Source organism: Otolemur garnettii, unplaced genomic scaffold (genome assembly GCF_000181295.1).
Source record: "Otolemur garnettii isolate 467f Iridium unplaced genomic scaffold, OtoGar3 scaffold00123, whole genome shotgun sequence".
Taxonomy (NCBI): domain Eukaryota; kingdom Metazoa; phylum Chordata; class Mammalia; order Primates; family Galagidae; genus Otolemur; species Otolemur garnettii.
Window position 1 is genome coordinate 976,312 of NW_003852518.1, and position 20,485 is coordinate 996,796.

Genomic DNA, 20,485 nt, shown 5'->3' on the forward strand with positions numbered 1-20,485 from the left:
AGACTAGGAAGAAACACCCAGTCTTCCAGCTTCCTGGTAGTAACTATGTTTCATCTTCAATGCACCCAAGGGCTGTCCCGAAAGTATCCAGCCATTGCCCCACCACCACCACTTTCCGGACAGCCCTTGCGTACTTACCTGTCTAAAGCAGAATGTAGGATTATGCCCAGAAGGCCCCATGCTTCATTTCTGCCCCACAACACCAACCAGGGCAGATTCTGTGTCTAACCTCACAGCTTTGTTTTCTGTCTGCAAAGGTTTTCCCTGAACCCGTGATGCTGCTTTCACTCACAGATGAAAGGTGCAGTCAGGGCTCTGCATCTCCACGTCACAGACAGTCACCACGCACCTGTTCAAGGCCCTGGGCCAGCCCCAAAGCAGCAGCTGTGTCTGTGGAGGTGGCCACAATGTGGGGCTGAGAGTTCTGGTTTTTACTCTCCAGGTGGTGGCCACGCTGGGGACCACATCATGCTGCTCCTTTGACAATCTCTTAGAAGTCGGGCCTCTCTGTAAGTATCGAAACCAACGTGCTTTGTGGGAACGTCCTGAGTGCACTGAGAGCCCAGCACACCTCCCCTGGGCTCTCCTGGCTTTAAGTTCCTATTATGACCAATTGTGTATTTGCAAAAACAAAGCTCATTGGTCTGAGCTCCACAAACTCAGAATTTGGGCTACTTGGACAAGAGCTGAGTCCTATTTATAAGAAAAAAATATTCCAGGCAGTATAAGAGTGACCTAAAATTGCAGGCGGTGCTGGCCCTGGTGAGGGGATAAACCTTCCAGGTCTCGGAGTGGCCCCTCATGTGCAGGTCGGGTATGCACATGACACGAGAGTGGCCTGGGCCTGAACTTAGCCTTTTGGCACATCCATTTTCAGCCTTTTTGGAATTACCGTATGTAGTTAAGCCACTTGCTTAAGACGATTTAGCAAATCAATACAATAAAACTAGATTTCACCAAAGAAGAAGCTGTGCCTCGGACGCTGTCCTGGGTCACTCTCAGCTCTTCCTTCCCTCCTCAGAGCACGTAGGTCTCCTCACTGAGACTAGACGTCTGTGTATTCAGAAGGTGAAATGACTAAGCGGCAGGTGTAAAGTTTTACCTTTAACGTGTGGCTCTGGGAAGGCTGCAGGCCTTAGAGCTGTTTCTATGAACAGGAGGACTCTCCTTGGATAGTGACACCGTCCCTCAGGGATGTGACCTCTCCAATGACCGCACTCTAGGAAGCCGCCCCTGTCAGGCTCTCAGACTCACGCTGTACTGGAGACCACACTGACGGCTTGCGGTCGCCTCTAACCTCAATCTGCACAAGCCAGCACCGTTCTTACTGCTCCTAACCTAGCACGGGCTGTGCTCCACACTCACAGGCATGGACCCTCCTCACCTGGGCATCTGGACACCCATCCCGGTGTCATCGGCTGGGACAGGCAGTGCTGGAGGTGTAGTGGGTAGAGAAGTTGTGGTCCAGCCCAGACCCACCCCTGAAAGTCGCATGACTTAAATTCTGAGCTGCATTTGCTCCATCTGTAAAATGGAGAGAAAAAGCAGCACTTGTAAGTTTAAAATGGCAGTGTTTCCTTCAGAAGGCAAGTTTATACGGGGAGAAATGGCTCTGCTACAAGGAAGGCAGTGCTGGTGGCCAGCTGTGAGAAGTGAGACAAGATCCTCTCTCAAATTAAAAAGAAAAAAGAAAAAAAAAGAAAGAAACAAAGTGGGATCTGGGTGGATTTGCCCGTTCACACAGGATTTTTGCCCTGCCACTGACCTTTGGCAGATTCTGTAAGAACAACTGGCTACAGGCAGAGGTGCCTGGCCCAGGGCTGGGGGGATAGGCAGAACTGGCCCCTCAGGACTGCGGCCACGGTGTTGGCCTCATTAGCCTTAAACTCTCGTCAGCTCAGCCAAGCAACTTGGAGTTCTCCGACTCAGATGTCAGGCTAAGAACTGAATGTCCTGGCCAGTGGCCGACTGATGTAATCCCCTAGCACTACTGGAGTTAAAGGGCTGAGGTCTTCTGATGGGTAGAGCCATGTGGCCCACTGTCCCTGCAGCCCACTGCTGGCTGCCTTCCGGGCCAGGGAGATGATGGCAGGCAGTGGCACCACCAAGCCACAGTCCCCTGGATGGACCCATCTCAGGCATCCTGCTGTCCTGGGGCTTCCTCTGCTCAGAAGAGGCTGTGAATGTGTTGTGTTTGGTCTCAAATGCAGAGCTTGCTTCTGGGGCTGCACTAAAGGAGGTGAAATGTGAACGCCTAAACCTTTGGTTCATTGCCAAGGTTTATGCAGATGTCAATTGTCAAAATATTGACCATCCTATTTTTAGTGATGGTGATATTACTATCATCTGTGCCTTAACAATTAAGTCAGCGCTGTTCTACCCACATTCCCTTATCTGATACCAGTTACCAGATATTTAGTGCTGTTCAACTCCAAACAAGGCTGTTCTGAGATCCTGAGCTGACCTCTCAGGTCAACTTACAATAATCTATTAAAATAATTCATATAAATTATTTACCCACCACCATCTGAAAAATAAAACAAATCAAAAGATGGTTTTCTCCAAATTGCAGCCTTAGGAAGCACATTTTCTTTTTGGAGGTTTTAAAGTGATTCCCCAGAGAGTGTGTTCAAATTGGTCCATTCGGACAGGTCCATTGTCTGGCAGGTTTTAACAAGACGAGCATGAGATGCAAAAAGTGGAGAGCTGAAGTCAATTAGGTGAAAGTGGGGAAACTGAGGACAGAGGTCCTGGCTGAGGCCATGGGGAGGGGGGAGGACACAGAGCCGGGCAGGCAGCCAAAGCTGCATCCTGGGGAAGTGGCTTGGCTGGGCAGGTGTATGGCTGGAGGGGCAGGCAGCCTGGCAGGAGGGATGTGGCAGCCCTGCCTCAACCCTGGATGTGCCCCAGTGCTCCCAATTCATCCAGCTCTGGCCGAGGGTCTCAGTGTCAGCCTGACTCCCAGAGGGCCCACCTGTGTAGGAGGGGCCAGAGGGAAGAGTGTACTATCAGCCGGTTGAATATGCCAAGCAGAGCACAGAGCTGGAAACAAGAGAAGCCTCACAGAGCCTCCTTCTCATGGGTAGCTCTAAGCTCCCTGCTGTGGGAGTTTGGGACCAACTACAACCTTAGTGGAAGCACAGACCTCCACAGGCCACTGCTGATGAAAGAAAGTCATTTTAAAACTTTGACTCAGTTTAATCTTCAGGATTAATGCCCTGAGTTGGCCCCAAATCAAATGTGTCCTGAAGAGTTGATGCCACCATGCCAAGGAATAGGAGGCCAGGGTGAGCCTGCAGCAAAGGTTATGGGAGTGCACAGAAAGGGCAGAGGCTAATGTGGGACCTCCCCGAGGAGACTCATGGTGGTGACGACACAGCCATCACTGCTATGACTCAGATACAGTCTGAGGGCAACAGGAACTTCAGATTCCTGCATGAGAGAGCATAAAATTTCAAGCTTGCTATGGTCTGGATGTTCATGTCCCCCAAATCCACATACTGAAGTCCTAAGCTAAGATAATGAGAGGTGGGCCTTTGAGAGGTAGTCAGTATTCACGAGGGTGATGTCCTCATGATTGGGATTTGTGCCCTTATCAGGGAGTCCCCAAGGGTCACCACGCCCCACAGCACAGGGATCTAAAGCAGTGATGGGCCCATGGACTCACAAATGCTGGTGTCGGCTGACACCCTCCTGCACCCTCCCTGGAAGGGGCAGCTCGGCCCATGTCCTCTCTGGGGTCCTTTGCCCTTCAATTATTACATATTTCATGGCCATTCTAGTGCAAGGGCTGAGTGAGGGAACAGCCTTGGAAGCCACACTTATTTCTCCCTGACTCTGCTCAGTGTGCTGACAGGCAGATTGTGAATATTGCCTCGCTTATCCCTCAAGGTTTGGGTACTATGTTATCTCCATTTTGCCTCTGAGGATGACAAGGCTTGGAGGAGGTAGGCATGGGCATGCAGCTGCTGAGTGCTAGAGGCAGGAGCTGAATTCAGAAGTGTCTGCACTGAGGTGGCTTGGAACATAGCGGCTTCTCCTACTGCCAAGCAAAGAGCAGTCCCTGCCCGCAAGGCCATCCTCACACGGCTGGAAACAGAAACCTTGTTCACAAAGGGAATGGAGGATGAAATGAATAGCCACCTTCCCTGTGTGGATGGAGTGGGGCAGGAGGTCAGTGTGGGCTGTGTCCAGGCAATATCCACTTACTGGTCAGCAAGGGTGTCCGGAAGGAAATGTCAGGTGGGTGATATGGAGTGAGGGGGCAGAAAACAGCAGTGTAACTGGAATACAGTGTGGGTGGGCAAGCCCAGGATTATGGGACACTGGTGCTTTAGAGCTAAGCTGAGCAGCGAGGACCAGGCTTGAAAACCAGGGCATGTAATGGATCCTGTTTTCCTGAGCACCTGAGTGTGGGACCAAGAACAGCCACTTCTGCCCTCGGCTCATTGCCCGCAGGTGTGAGGGGCCCTTGGTATTAGCTCAACAAGTACTAGTGACACACCAGGAACAAGAACCACAGGCGGACAGGGTGAGGTCAGCCGTCAGACTGCACGTGGCAAGGGCTTCGGTCTGGGAACTCACAGGTTGCTTCTGGGCCCTAGGCAACAAGGAAGACCTGTGGCTGCACATTGACGCGGCCTACGCAGGCAGCGCCTTCATCTGTCCTGAGTTCCGGCCTCTTCTGAACGGAGTGGAGGTAGGCGTGCTCTTCGCTCTTTCATAAGGCCATTTTTTTTTAAAGCACCATCTTGTCAATGACTTCAGTTTCTTGCTATGTAAGTTTGTTTCAGAAAATTATTTTTGAACTAATTCCAGTGATTACTGGCAATCATATTTCCTCAGGACAAGGGCCGAGAACCTTCCCAGTCATCAGAACTATCCCTGATGTTTACAGCGATTTTTCAGTCTGCACAAATCCTGGGCAAAGCTGTCAGGATAGGATAGATTTTAGTTTATGAAAGTGTGGGGAAATAGTAACATTTCAGCTCGATGGGTAATTTAAAATACCAACTTGCAATTCTCCACGACCTGGTTCAACTACTTGGTAGTCATGTTGGGCTCATACCCCTAAACATGGTATTGATTTTAACTGGTATTGAATGAGCAGCCACCAATAAGTTTAAATGCTCCTCCGCACTGTTCTGGAAATTATAAAATGTGGCATGTAATGCCAAGTGAAACACCTGCTTCTTTTCTGAAATAGCAATCAGAATTATTGACCAATATTCTGCTTCTCCAAAGAGCTGCAAGACACAGGAGGGTTCAGACTTAACACAAAGAAACAGCATTGCAGATGTCCTGGGATGCGTTCTTTCAGCCCCAAGTAGGACTTCACTGTGGGTGGAGGCTCACAGGGCAGGGAGTCTCTACTCCTCAGGAACTCAGATACAAATGCCATGCAGTCCTGAGAGGCAGTCTCCAGCAGTGTGTCTGGCAGAGGGAGCTGCTGGACTGTGGGAGCTGAGGCACCGGCAGAGGAAGAGACGCCTTCTGCTTAGGGGCAGAGTTTCAGGGGACCTGGCCCATACGTGGAGCCAGGAAGAAGGGCTGGTCTCTGACCTTAAAAGTCCTTGGTGCAAATCCCAGATTTACCCTTGGAACCAGCTGTGCACCCTTGGGCAAGTTAGACACCTCCTAAAATAGATTTCATTGTGATCATCCTTTGTGGGACTGTGGTGAGGAGTAGATGAGTCAATCACATTTAAAGGGCTTAAAAACAGTGTCTACGGCTCCGCACCTGAGCTCAGCAGCTGGGGCACCAGCCACAAACACCGGAGCTGGCAGGTTCGAATGCAGCCCAGGCCTGCCAAACAACAATGACAACTACAACCAAAAAATAGCCAGGCATTGTGGTGGGCACCTGTAGTCCCAGCTACTTGGGAGGCTGAGGCAAGAGAATCACTTAAGCCTGAGAGTTTGAAGTTGCTGTGAGCTGTGATGCCACAGCACTCTATCGAGGGTGACATAATGAAACTGTCTCAAAAAAAAAAAAACAAAACCAAAAAAACCCCAAAACAAAACAATAAAACAGTGTCTGGCACGCAGTAAGTACTGAGCATGCATTAGATACTTTTATAATTTTTCACTGTGCTAGGACAAATTTTCTCCACTCACATGTCAGGCTTGCCGATCAATTTTCTAGTTCCTGCTTTGAATTCTTATAATGCTGTAATGCTAGAAAGTGGATGTCAGAGGTGTAGCATACAAAGGGTCCCATCTTTGGAAAGAATACTCCCCTGGTTACTAATGAATAAAGTATATATCTGGCATATATTTCCATCGCATTCAGTCCTTCAGTAATTACTTATCAACTGTATGGAGCACTTGAGGTGTGCGGGGACTCGGATGGGTCCCCCACAGCACATGGAGCTTCCAGAGGCTTTGATAAGCATCGCAGCAGGGATGTCCAGGTGGGACGCTGGGATAACATGGTGCTGATACCCGGTGCTACAGCTCACTGCTGATTGCTAGTTTGGCAGGTGCTTAGTGCTAGGAAATGCAGAGTAAATCTCTAGACCTGGAAATGCCTTTGATTATGGGACTCATACGGCCGCTGGAGGTGCCTGTGTGCACACAGGTCCCAGGGTAGAAGGGCTCCCGTTCCCGGGGACTTACATGTCTCTCCCCAGACCCGGCTGCACCGGGGCCCTTTTCTAACTCTTGGTATCAGGTTCAGGGGTTTGTGATCTTTCCCCATCACTACTTTTCTCCCCCCACACACTGACACCTTGTGGTTTCACCTTTCATCCAAGGGTGCCTAATTGTCAGACCACCAGGGTGACAGGCACTGGGCTAGATCCTATCGGCAGCAGACAGTATTTCATGCCGACAATGAGTCATTTCAATTTTCCCCTGGTTACTGGTGCCGCCTCTCCTTCCTTGCCTGGCTGAGAGCTGGGCTGCTGCTGGGCAGATAAGGGGCTGCAATATCCTGTGGCCGCCCTCCCCTGGGAGATAAGCGCCTTCTCTGTCAGCGGGAGAAAAATATCACTGCTGGGTAATGAAAGAAGTTTAAACAGATCAGCCCCACAGGAGGGAACTAATAAAATTCCCAGCACACACAGCTCCTCTTTAACCTTTTGTCTCCTTTTATCAACAAATGAAACTTGCTGTAATTTCCTGTCTCTTACTCAAAATTACTTTTATTGAAACCCCAGAGGAAACGAATCTGCACCTCCAGAGGGTCGATGTGGCAGGTTGCCATCCGCTGACCAAGTGTCTCCAGGAGGACACAGACCCAACCAAATAGACAAGAGGTGCCCGAAAGCCTTGGGAAGACTGGAAAGTTTGCCAGCAGCAGAGGCAATGGCAACTGCCTTTATTTCTGCTTCCTGTATGGATTTAGCCATGTGGCCAGATCCCTTCAGGTGGACCCAGTTCTTGTTCAGATGAGAAAACAGATGAATAACAACTGATAGCTGTAGCTGGTGCCCAGTGTCCACAGGTGTCCCCCAGAATCTTCCATCCAGAGGACCTGTAGCTGTCAGGAATACAATGAACTTGGATATTAGCTCTAAAAATAAAGAAGCAAAGAACTAGGTAGATGGGGACGGTTGTTGATATGTTATGGCAAAGAACCAAGAAATTAAATGAAAACTGGGTTGATGCCTGTTGCACATTAGTCATAAAACCCTCACTTTCCCCTTGCTTACAATGACACACACACGCTCATAACTTTGCTAGGTTATAAAGGTGAAGGAACTGCAGGTATAAAAATATTTCACAGGCCAAGTCAGTACAACTTCTGGATTTTGTGAACTAAAATTCTGATTATTCCAAAGATGTATTCCAGTAGTTTGAAATACAGTATAGATACGTGGTACATCACTTTACACTATAGAAATTTGGAAGGGCTTTTTATTTGGAGATAACAACTTTTGTATGAGGTCTTGTTTTATAACTAAACAGTTATAACTAACAGGTCTTCTTGTTGTGGTTCTTGCTCCTTGACAGTTTGCAGATTCTTTCAACTTCAATCCCCACAAATGGCTTCTGGTGAATTTTGACTGTTCTGCCATGTGGTAAGTTTCCCCGTTCATTAGGGAAGAAGAGCAGTGTCCCCACTGCTCCTCTGAGGTGATGGTCTATCAGAAAGGAAGCCAGCGGGGAGAAGGTGCCAGGGAGCCGGAGGGGCACCCGAGTCTCTTAGCTCACTCCTTCTGTTTCTGGACACTGTTGGGATTCTTGTTAAATCTTACCCTGGGTGGAAACTTTTATCTGGAACATGTGATTGCAACATATGATCACAACACACTGGCATAAGAAAAGGTAAAAAGAAATGCTCTGAAACTTGATTTATCTAGCATTAACAGAAAGGAAGTGCAAGGAAACCTCAGTACATACTTCTAGTTCGGTTGCTTCTGTGTTTTTATTCTTGGATTCTTAATCAGTCTTAATCTAATACTAGGTTTAAGTAATCTGAGTCTAACTGCTAAAAATCATTTGCTAAGGAAAAGTAAACATAACCCTGTTTCCTAAGAATTTTCCTGAAAATTCTTAGTAACAGTGTCATCATACCTTGGTAATATTTAGAGCAAGAGAAACAACTGAAAAATTAAGGTAAATGATATTACATCACATATATGATGCTTAAAGAAATAATAATGATGAGGATAATTACAAAGACACCCAAAAGTAGTCCTGCTAAACAGTTTAGAATATGAAGGTGATTAATCAATCATATAACCCCGAGCTTTGCATGAATTTTGTAAGATGTACAAACAATTTGCCCTTTTACTAGTTTATTTAAAGGTATACCACATTTCCAGTTTTTTACTTTTGTTCAAAATTTTTTTTTCTATTTTTGGTCAGCCTTTTTTCCAAATCTCTGATATACAACGTTAAAACCAATTAGTATGTGGGCACTTCAGCTTGTTCTTGTCTGAAATACTAACAAAGATTTATAAAAGCTATAGCTGTGATGAATGTGAGGATTCTTTGTATTCTTAAAGTTGTGTTACTATTTTATCTAAAGTGGAACACAGTTTGAGAACAGTTGATACAGTGTGTCAAAAGTCCCTTTTTTCAAGATTTAGTTTTGATTGAAATGTTATTTTTTTGTGCCCGGGTATTTGGTCGTTTGGAAAACTCTGTAAGGAAGGTGGGGTGCAGAGAGCCTGGGCAGAGCATCAGGAGGGGCTCAGTGGGGCGCTGGCCCCTCCACCTGAATGCTTTTGCTTTGCAGGAGCTCACACATGAGCCCCCAAACTCCTGAGCTAGGCCAGGGTTGTGGCAGCTGGGGCCCTGTCGGGTGGGGCTGCCAAGAGGAGGAGCTGTCCCCGGCCAGGAGGTGTCACTGTTGCCTGAGTGAAACAACATTATCAGCAGGGCTGTGTCCTGAGTGCTGAGGGAGCAGGCTCCCTCCTCAGCCCCTGACCCCACTGCCGTGCTCTGGACCCCACTGCAGTCTGGTGAGGGCACAGACATTGCCATGCTCCAATCATAGACAAGAAAACTGAAGCTATCAAGGACGAGAAATATTTTGAAGCCCCAGACTTTGCCCCTAAGATTGACACGTGACAAGGAGCGTAGTAAATACAGCATCCAGCCTTTAGGTCCCAACAACCAGTGTGTGTGTTAAAGCTGAGAGAAAACATCTTATGCTCTGTCGCTGACATGGTGAGGAAGCTCTGCAGCCCTGCGTGGGCTGGCACGTGCCTGTCGCTGGAGCTGACATGACCCTTGGCTGCCACAGACAGATGGAACGTGAGCAGAAGGCTGTTTGCTTCTGTCGCAGACAGATCCGACCTGGCCTTCCAAGCTCAGTTTGGGCACCAGCCTATGGAGGGAAGTTTGGCAGAGTGGAAGCGGCACAGATAGAGAGGCAGGAAACGGGGTGAGGCCCTGCCCTTTGGAGCAGGGAGAAAGCACAGAGTGATTACTGTGCCCTCAGACACAGGAGCAGTCTGTGGTGTCAGGAAGTTGGCCACAGAGAAGGGTGAGGGGTTAGTTCATTTCCCGGTGGGCAGTGTGGCCAAGGGGTGTGGTGGTTTGATGCTGGAAGACTCCCCTATGTCCCTGTGGGTGTGAAAGACTAAATAAATACCTTTTAAAGTTATGACACAGAATGTGCTCTTTCTCTCCTGACCTAGTGGATTTTGGACAGAACAATGGTCAGGGACTTTGATGAGATACTGGATGCCTGGGAAAAATCAGGTCTCTCCCAAGCCCAAGGTTTTGCTCCATGACACCATCAAAACAGCATGAATACTGACTAATGGAATTTGATTTTGAAGAATTTCTGTCTCAACAGAGAAAGTGCTGTTCTTTACTGCTGGGGGCAGCCTGCTCATGCCGGCTAGCTGGGGCTGCCGTAACAATGTCACATACTGGGTGGCATAAATGATAGAGATTTTTTTTCTCTCCCAGTCCTGGGGTCCAGAAGTTCAAGATGAAGAAGTCAGCTGGGCTGGTTTCTCGGGGCCTGTCTCCGTGGCTTGTAGACAGCTGCTTCCCTAGTGTTTTCATGTGCTCCTTCCCCAGCGTTTCTTTGCATCCAATTTCCTCTTCTTATTAGGATACTGGTCAGATTGGATGGGTCCCCACCATATGACTATATTTTAACTAAGTTACCTCTGTAAAGGCCCTGTCTTCAAATGCAGCCACATTCTGATGTCCTGGGAAGTAAGACTTGAACACATGAATGTGTGAGGGACAGTCGGGCTGCAGCAGTTCATCTACCCCGTCAGCAGCTTTCCTGGGCAGGGGGTGGAATCCCTGTTTTGTAGCTTGGGGAACGGCAGTCAAAGGTGTCCCACTGCTCTGTGAGAGGCCACACAGCAACCATGTCAAAGCCAGGGCCACAGATGCCGTGTGTAACAGCAGCAGACGTGAAGTTTTAACCTCTAGTGCTGAGTAAAAAGAGTAAGATGCAATCCGGTATCTCTCCATATGCAGACCAGGAGCATGTGCACAGAAAGTGACACGCTTTACAAGCAAAAGTCTGCAGAGCATGTGGGCTCATTCCTCACGGATACAGAAGAATTGGAGAAGGAGGGCTGTTTTTTGGCATAAGTGATCCAAAATCAGCCTCCAGTTCCATTTCTGCTTTTGTTCAAGCTATTATTGACTCAATGTTCTCTCTTAAATACTGAAAATAGTCCTGAGTTTGAGCCCAGGATGTACAGCTTAAAGGCAGAAGGTGAACAGTCAGATCACAGAACTCCCTTGTTCTGTTGCTCTGCCCACCTGAAGGCGGGTCCACAAAGCTGGCTGTTTGCAGATGGTCCCCTCTGCCTGTTTGCAGAGGTGTCAGGGAAGACGCACTCAGGGAGTGGGGAGAAGAGACTGAGGATCTTATCCAGAGGCCTTTTTTGTACTGTCCTGAATATCATGGAATAGAAATAAATATCTTAACAGTCTACGAAATTATTTCAGTATTGTTCTAATCGATAGAACACAGATCATAAGGATGCTTGTAGAAACCAGAATTCGGAAAAGGGCAGGCGTCCCTCTGCTGTCCTAAAAGTTTAACCAAGCAGGACTGAGCATGGTGGCCATACATGAAATCTCAGCATTTTAGAAGGCTGAGGCGGGGAGGATCTCTTGAGGCCAACAGTTTAAGGCTACCCTGGGCAATATAGCAAGACCCATAACTACAAAAAATAAATAAAGTTAAGTGGGTATAATAGTGTGTGCCTGTATTCACGGCTACTCTGTAGGAGTACTCATGACAGGAAGATTGCTTGAGCCTGGGAGTTCAAGACTGCAGTGAGATAGCTTATGGATGGTGCCACTGCAGGCAGCCTGGGCAACAGAGTGAGACCCTGTTTCTAAAACTGAAAATAAATAAGAAACAACAACACAACAAGTTTAAACCAAGCAAACAAATGATCCTAAGTGATGAACTTTTTTATGGCTATCTTTTAAATTTTCACTAATACAACAAATAACACAATTTTTTTTATTGCTCTCACTGGCTTTTAGGTATTTGTTAAAATAAGAAATGTCTCTCTTTTGTTTAAAGTTTACCAATGGTTGACCCAAAACTTAACATAAACACTTTGCTTGTGTTCTTTAAATGTTGAAATGGACAAGAAAATTAAAGTTTCTAAAACTGGCAATCATTACAAGCATAGTAAATATGTTTCATAATGAATTCATTATTTTGTTTGTAAGGTTTCTGTTGCTCACTTGGTATGTAGAATTTTTTACATGTCAATATGAACCATTCTGCCCAAAGCTTTATATCTCTTTAATATCAGATCTCCATACACCAAAGGCATATATTATCTACGTTATTTTTAAAAAGCTTGTTTCCCCCAATTAAATATTATCACAAATTGTTTTATAGCACTTGTACATATCTTTTATATTAGAAAATTTTTTAAAAGTCTGTTGTTTGCAAGAGTCTTAATTGCTCTAGTCATGGTAAGGCTTGATTCTAGAACTTGTTTTACAACAGTTAGTGGACAGCTTTCTATATATCTTTTTGGTTTCTTTGCACTTTTGTCTGGGAGCTCTTTAGTATCATGAATCCTTTCAGCTCTTTTTTACACTAGGAGGTAACTCGTGTCCTCATTCAGTAAGTCCTACATAGAGAAGATGTGTATAAGTGAAAATGTGAGAAGCCAGGCATTCACCCATCCCAGGATCCCTTCCCTTCACTCCCAAGAATGGTTTCAAAGAGAGGGTGTCTTTACTGAGAGGTTCACAAAGTGTAAGGGAAAGGCAGCCTTGAAAGGATGTTGACCTGTGTGCAGATGTGCACGTGTGCATCTATTTATTTAAGTAAAATTCTTCCTCTTTACAGTATCCGTCAAATGTCACAAAGAGACAAAGCCAGTACCTAAATATTGAAGAGGAAACCACTACAGACCTTGTGGAAATATGGGTCGATGAATAAAGTAAATGGGAAATAGGAAATATTAAAAACTAAATAAAAATAAAATTAGTGACACACAGCTAAAGCAAGCCTTAGAGAACAGACTTAAATAGAAAAGCAGAAACCCAGAACCTGTAAGCTAAGCATGCATACCAAGCTGGAAAATGGCAACAGAATAAACCTCTGAAAACTAAAAGGAGGAAAATAATAAAGGTTAACGGATGTAATGAAATGGACAAAGACACAGCCAAGTGGGCAGCAAAGCCAGATGTTGGTGCTTCGCCTGCCTAATTAAATACATGTCTTGGGGAAAGATGGGTCAGAACTAGAGAGGCAAAGGTACAGGTGGTCTGTAGTAGGAAATAAAAAACATGTACAGATACGTCAGAGATTTCTGAAAACAGTAAGAGGGCACTAAGAATGCTAAAAATTGCCCATAAATTGTCTGCCCACAGACAATACCTACAATACAGCATGCTACCCAAACTGCCTCAGGAATAAAGAGAAAGCCTCAAAAATCTTGTTGCTAACACGATGTGCCAATAGTTAAATCTTCTTACAACAGAAACATCCAAATTCTTACACAGTAAATATTCTACCAAACTGCAGGGATTTATTAGTCCCATCCTAAGTGAATTCACAGAGGACAGCAAAGAGGACACACTCCCTCTTTAATTTCATGAAGTGAGTCCAACTTTGATTTCAAAACAAGATGAGAAGCTGAAAACGAAAAACTGTACAACAACCTTACAAACTTAAAAGTAAAAATCTAAGTTGAACATTAGCAAATAAAATCTGATGATTTTTTAAAAAACATAGTATGACATACCAAATTGTATTTAGTCCAGATATGCCAGAGTGGTTTAGTATTAGAAGATTTTAAAATGTCATTTGCCATGTTAACAGTGAAGGAGAAAAAAAGTCATCACCATATTAGAGGCAGAAAAAGCATTAGATAAAATGTAATACCTGTTTAGGACAAGGGTCAGTAAAATAACAACAGAGGAGAACTGTCTTAACCTAATAAAAGACTATCTACTAAAAAGCTGTAGTAGGCCTTTCTCAATGGTTCAATATTAGAAGCACTCCCTTTAAAATCAGGATAAAATAAAGATTCCCATAATCACCGCATCTGTGCAACACTGTACTCTCCTAACTTGCATAGTAAGAAAAGATAAGTAAAAGATATAATGTAAGATATGAAACTCCCATATTCTCAGATGATGTCACTGTCTGCAAAAAGTCTGAAAGAGAATCTTTACAGTGTTATTAATTAACAGAACAGAGCTAGATGTCTGATACAGTAGCAGTTTTTAAGGTTGCTTTTTTTTTTACATCTATAATAAATAGCACATCCAATTTTTAAAAAATAATTACTCTTTATAATAGTAAGTAAAGATACATGGTTACTATGAATAAATATATCAAAACCTGTTCAGATTTATATGAAGAGAATTCTACAATATTTTGTAAGGCCTTAAAGACATCCTAGCTAAATGAAGTGATATGTTGTGTACGCAGAGAGGAAGATTCAATATCAGATTTTAGTGCAATTCCAGTGAATGTCCTGGCTGGTGTAATATTTATATGGACCACTGATAACCAAGAGACTTTTGAAAAAATATAGCAGGGAAGCAGCTTCATCAAATGTCAATGATGAGTCAGTGTCCAGCGGCCCAGGGGGAAGACAGGAGAGGCAAGGTAGGTAAAGAGCCAAGAAACAGACCACACACAGTCAAATTCGTGATCTGAATGTTTACAGAATGGTAACAGTCCAGAATGACAACAATAAGCAATCTAATAGAAAAATGATGGGAAATGTCTTTGCCAAAGAGGAAACAGATACCGCCCTTAGTGAGTTTGAAGTGGCACGGTGTCATTAGTCGTCAGAAATGCAAAGTGAAGTCACAATGAAACTCTCCACACTGTTGCCAGTGAAGTTTCTGCCATACCAGTGGTGGCCAGGATGTGGCGCTGGAGAAGCGCGAATGCCACATCGCTGTCCCTGGGACGGATATGGTGCTCTCTGTCCAGTAAGGTCCTAGAAACCTTTCTCCAACCTTAAGACACCTCGCCCTGTCCAATTCCATAAGCAAATGTATGTCTGCACACGCTGCGGCTCAGAGGCGCTGGCTGGCACCCACAGGAGCGCTCACAGCAGTGCAGTGTGTCCGACAGTAACCGGGACAGGGGAGGGAGGAGGATGAGGGATCTGGATACTTGAGTGCGGTAAAATCCAGCAAAGTGGTAAAAACAAGCACACAGGAACTACATGTATGAATGGGTGTGAAGCTCACAAGGCAATTTTTGGGAGGAAAAGCAAGTTGTAGAAAAATACACAGAGAATGATGCCATTTATGATTAAATGTCTTAAGTTTATGTTACCGTATATTTGGAAACTTGGAAAATAGACAGGGATCACATCAGTAATCCTAGCACTCTGGGGGGCTGAGGCAGGAGGATCTCTTGGAGTTCAGGACTAGCTCCAACAAGAGAAAGACCCTGTTGCTACTAAAAATAGAAAAATTAGCTGGGCATTGTGGCAGACACCTTTGGAAGGCTGAGGCAGGATACCTTGAACTCAAGAGTTTGGGATGACAGTGAGCTGTAATGATGCCACTGTGCTTTAGCTCAGGCAATAGAACAAGACCCTGTCACAAAACAAAACATAACACCAAACCAAAAACAAGTAGAACATTTTGTAGAACTATGTGGGAAGGGTTTACCAAAATTCAGCTTGGCATCCTCCTATATAGAACAGGGACAGTGAGGGACCGGTGACGGGGCAGACACACAGGAAGATGTAACTTTTATTTAGGATTTAAGTTTTGTTTCTCAAGCATGGGTAAAGATATTATTCTTTATGCCTTTTTGTATGGCTTTCATGGGGCATGATTTTTTTCTATTTTAGGAGACAGAGTCTCACTTTGTCACCCTCAGTAGAGTGCAATGGCATCACAGGTCACAGCAACCTCCAACTCCTGGGCTTAGGTGATTCTCTTGCCTCAGCCTCCTGAGTAGCTGGGACTACAGGCACCCACCACAATGCCTGGCTATTTTTTTGTTGCAGTTTGGCAGGGGCCGATTGGAACCTACCACCCTCGGTATATGGGGCTGGCACCCCACTCAGTGAGCCACAGGCGCCACCCGGGGCATGATATTTTTTTTAATTAAGAAAATAAAAACAGCTGGAAGGTCCTGGCTGAGAGTTGGTGGGGAGGGGAAGTATGATCTTTATGAGCAAAGGGAAGAATTCTATTGGCAGCTGTAGACAGTCACACTCTTTTTCTCTCCTGTCCCTTCTTTAAGAGCTTGTCCCAACATGGAGACACCCAAAGGACATCCTGCAGCCTATTTGTCTGGATGTAACAGCACTCACACGCACGCACGTACACACACACACAAATACACACACGCACACGGAGTGTTAGGGGTGACAGATTTTCTTTCCCGGGTCAAAGTGAGAATATACACTAGATAGTTTATTATTTCTACTAGTCTGTCTTTTAACCCTTTAAAGAATTAAAACTTCAATTATGTTTCAGCCTCTTTCCTTTCTGTCTCCACACTGGGAAGCTACGTCCTGGCACCCTGTTTCATGCTCACTGGGTTTTATCTTTTAGGAACTCTCACGCTGTGTTTGTTTTTGAGCCTAAGCTGCTGTCAGATTGACATTGTCTAGTTGGCCCCTAGGGTACTTTATTTGCCACAAAATTGCTTTGAGACGGTGTCCACACAGGCAATGAAGCGGAGCAGCTATTATCAGATAGTGCAGGCCCTTCAAATCCCGGCCCTCGTTTTCCAGAGCGGTTATCAGTGAGTGCTCCTTGGGCAGACAGGTGGACAGGGACCCATGTCACAAAGGGGCGTCTCTGCCTTCCTGCTCATCAACCTCTGTGTTTTCACCCAGAACATACTTCCCCATGCCACCAGGCGCCAGGCCCCATGCTGTGCCGGGAACATAGGAGGGGACAAGTGCTGACCTACGTGGTCTTCTCCTAACACTGATTCTCCACTCTGCAGACAGTAGCCAGGTGTCCTATCACTCGGTCTTATTCTGACACTACTTGGGTATAAGGGCTCAGTTCCACTAGACTGCCCTACTCCAGATGCCAATCTAGTAATTGGTCCCCAGGTTACCTACACTTCTGTCCAATGTGGCTGTGAAGTCGGGTGGGGAGAGTCTCGCAATCCCAGCCCCAGTTCAATAACTTTCTGAAACAACTCAGAGAACTGCAGAAAGCATCTTATGTTTACAGGTTTATTATAAAGGGTGTGAATGGCGAGGGGCACAGGGCTGGGGAGGGAGAGCTGAGTATGGGCTGCAAGTTCCCTCCCATCCCCTATCTCCAGGGAGGGGGAAGGGTGAAGACTGAGTTGGCCAGTGATCTTATTAATTTGCCTACTTAATGAAAATCCATTGAAAACTCCTCAGTGACAGACTTTGGGGAGCTTTTGGGCTGGTCAGTGCTCCAAGGTGTGAGGATGGTGTGTACCTGGAGAGGGCACAGCCGCTACCTGATGCCTTGGAAGCCATCTAGGGACTCCAGCCAGCAGCCATCTCATTTACATACAAAAGACATTCTTACCCTGTGGAGATCCCAGGGCAGTGGGAGTTGCCTGCCAGCAACTGGAGGAAACACCAAATATTTATTTTTGATTGTAACACCGCTCACCAGGGCTCAGAGCCCTGGTGACAACCCTGTGCCAGAGAGAAGGGGACATGGGGGCCAGGGTGGAAGCAGGTGCCTGGGCTGAGCCAGGTGGGGAGAGGGGGCAATGTCGTCCACTCTGAGGTGCCTGGTCATTAATCCCATCCCTGTCACTTATTCGATAAAACCAGGGTGAAAAAGAGAACAGACTTAACGGGAGCCTTTAAACTGGACCCTGTTTACCTGAAGCACAGCCATCAGGACTCAGGTGAGCCGAGGGCACGCTCTCTGCAGCCTCTCTCCCGACTTGTTTGACGGGGGCCTATGTGTTTCTGGACTTGCCTCGAAGGCCCTTTCCCATGGGTTGGGTCAGTTAGGAGGCTCCCCTAGGGGAAGCTCCTGTTCCCAAAGCACTGAGACCTGGGATGCTCAGTGTAGGGGTAGCAACCATGCCCAGGGCAGGTGGGCTTAGCCGCCGGTTCTCAACATGGGCATGGGCCCCTCCTACTGGTAAGGGAAGCTCTTTAAGACAGTAACTGCTCTAATGTCTTTCCAAAAAAGGATGTGCGTCACCTTCCCTCAATACCACAAGGGGGGGGAAGGTAAAAGGCCAAGGTGAGGGCAGTGAGTGAAGAGAAAATCAGATGACAGACACACCACTCAGTGCCTGGTCAGCAGACCTGCTCTCTGGGCCTGGCACCAGTGACTCAGCAGTGACAGGGAATCCAGGCCACCCCCAGGTGCAGTGTGGGAGACACAGGCTGAGGGGGGCCTGGCAGTGTGGGAGACGCAGGCTGAGCGGGGCTAGCAGGGAAGCATGGCTGTCGGCTTTGTGCTTTACATGTTGTTCTGTTTGACCTGGGCCAATGTGTATGACCAATGAGCATTGACCCAGAAACAAAATACATGGAATCTTGTTTGTTTATTCGTTTTTTGACACAGAAAATTCTGTCCTAATGCTGGTGGGGGGGGGGGAGTGGTCACATGAGCTGTATGAGCTTCTCAGACATATTCTTTCTTATTAAAGATACGCATTTGGAAAACAGAACAAAGTCAATGCTGGCCCAGAAAATTCTCATATTTCCATCACCGAAATACAAACATTTGCTAACACAGGGTGGCCATAAAGTTTATGTGCAATTTAAAACAGTTTAACTTTGTAGATGGCACACAAACTTTATGGACACCTTGCATATTATTGTATTTCTTACCTGTCTTCTTCTATGAAGTATCTGCTTTTATTGTTTTAACTCTATATGAGCTAAAAATTTACAAATTTATAAGCTGTCCACCTCACATATATGTCATGAAGTTTTAAAGCCTTAGCAGGGACCTAAGACCTACTAAGTAGTTCACAGCATATGTAAAACCATTGTCATAGGAAATTTCTGACCAAGAGAGCTGTCATTTTCTGTCAATGGTGAACAACTGTACAAGAAAGCTCCTAAATTAAGCCAGTTCTTCACTAGTCCATAAGGAAGCAGATTAGAACTTTCCCCAGTTACGTCACTTGGCTGTAGAAGCTACAGTATCTGAACCTTTCTGCGGGAAGCCCCTAGTTCCCTGTCTAGTAGGAGCTTCTGCAGGGAAGGAAACATTCCATAACTCTGCGCTGTCCATCTGGGTACTGAGCACTTGAAATGTGACTTGTCCACTGAAGAACTAACTTTTTAATTTATTTTCTTCTTGATAAACTTAAATTTAAATTAAATTAAATTTTTATTTATTTATTTATTTTTTTTGAGACAGAGCCTCAAGCTGTCCCCCTGGGCAGAGTGCCGTGGCATTACAGCTCACAGCAACCTCCAACTCCTGGGCTCAAGCGAGTCTCCTGCCTCCGCCTCCCAAGTAGCTGGGACCACAGGCGCCCGCCACAACGCCCGGCTATTTTTTGGTTGCAGCCATCATTGTTGTTTGGCGGGCCTGGGCTGGATTTGAACCCGCCACCTTAGGTGTACGTGGCTGGCACCTTAGCCGGTTGAGCTATAGGCGCCAAGCCTAAATTTAATTTTAAATAGCCAGATGTGGCTAGCGGCTATCCTGTCAGAGGTGCGGTAATGTAAAGCCAAGGACCGTCATGCCTTCACTCCCAGTCACAACAGCCATCTGGCCATTCTTACTGAGTGCCCACTGTCTACCAAGTCCTCTTTTGAGCGCTGTTGGTTTGCTTCTGTTGGCTTCTGTGGATCTTTCACTGTCAGGTTACTTCTGAGGCCCCTCCCGCTGCCTTTAGGTTTGTTTAACTAGTGAGGGGCCGTGAGGTGTGAGGAAGACGTGCTCGTGAGAGGCTGATGCAGACTGTGTGGCTTTGGGCTTCTGTCTCGAGTCACTCCTAAGTAGGGGTTTGAGCCTGATGGTCCCACATTGCTTCCTGGCATTGCTATTCTTTATCTTTTTTTTTTTTTAATTCAGTCATTTGTACATAGATCATAAATATATTTATGCCATTATGGGATTCAATGTGTTGATTATCTGTACAAACTAGAATGCTTACATCCTATTAAACAACATAGCCTTCACCACTTTTACCCTATTAGAGGATTAAGACATTTGTGCTCTACACCTGATAGATCCAACTTGTACTTGCAGTATGCTCCATAGGTGTGGTCCCCCTACCAACCCTCCCTCTATTGACCCACCCCCTCCCTTCCCCTCTCCCTAAGGGCCTGTTCTGGCCATGCCACACTGCTCTTTTCCCAGAAGTTGGGGGCACCAGTGCACCCTGTCCATAGTGGATCAGGCTTGCAAATCATGTGACCACTTTCTCACAACCTCATGAGGAGCAGGACAGCAGATTCTTCCCTGAGAAGATTCTCCCCTTTGCCTGGGTCACTGGTAGAAAGCCCTGCCCATGAGACCACATTCATGACTCTTCTCTCCCTGTGACCCTCAGATGAACTGTTTAAGGGAGCCTCAGCTGCCACCCGGCCGTTTCTCATAACCAGTATGGAGGTATTGAAACTGACTCCATGATTACTCTCGGGGTGTCTGCTCTGTGCCATAAACT

At 46.1% G+C, this 20,485-nt stretch overlaps 1 protein-coding gene across 1 annotated transcript in view; it reads left to right on the top strand.

Moving 5' to 3' along the window:
* DDC (dopa decarboxylase) overlaps nucleotides 1-20,485 on the top strand; it is an 89,714-nt gene that overhangs the window by 55,578 nt on the left and 13,651 nt on the right. The window contains exons 7-10 of the mRNA XM_023517877.1: nucleotides 443-509; nucleotides 4,605-4,699; nucleotides 7,957-8,024; nucleotides 17,670-17,746. Of these exons, the coding sequence (XP_023373645.1) occupies nucleotides 443-509; nucleotides 4,605-4,699; nucleotides 7,957-8,024; nucleotides 17,670-17,746 (307 nt within the window). The remainder of the gene's footprint in view (nucleotides 1-442; nucleotides 510-4,604; nucleotides 4,700-7,956; nucleotides 8,025-17,669; nucleotides 17,747-20,485) is intronic.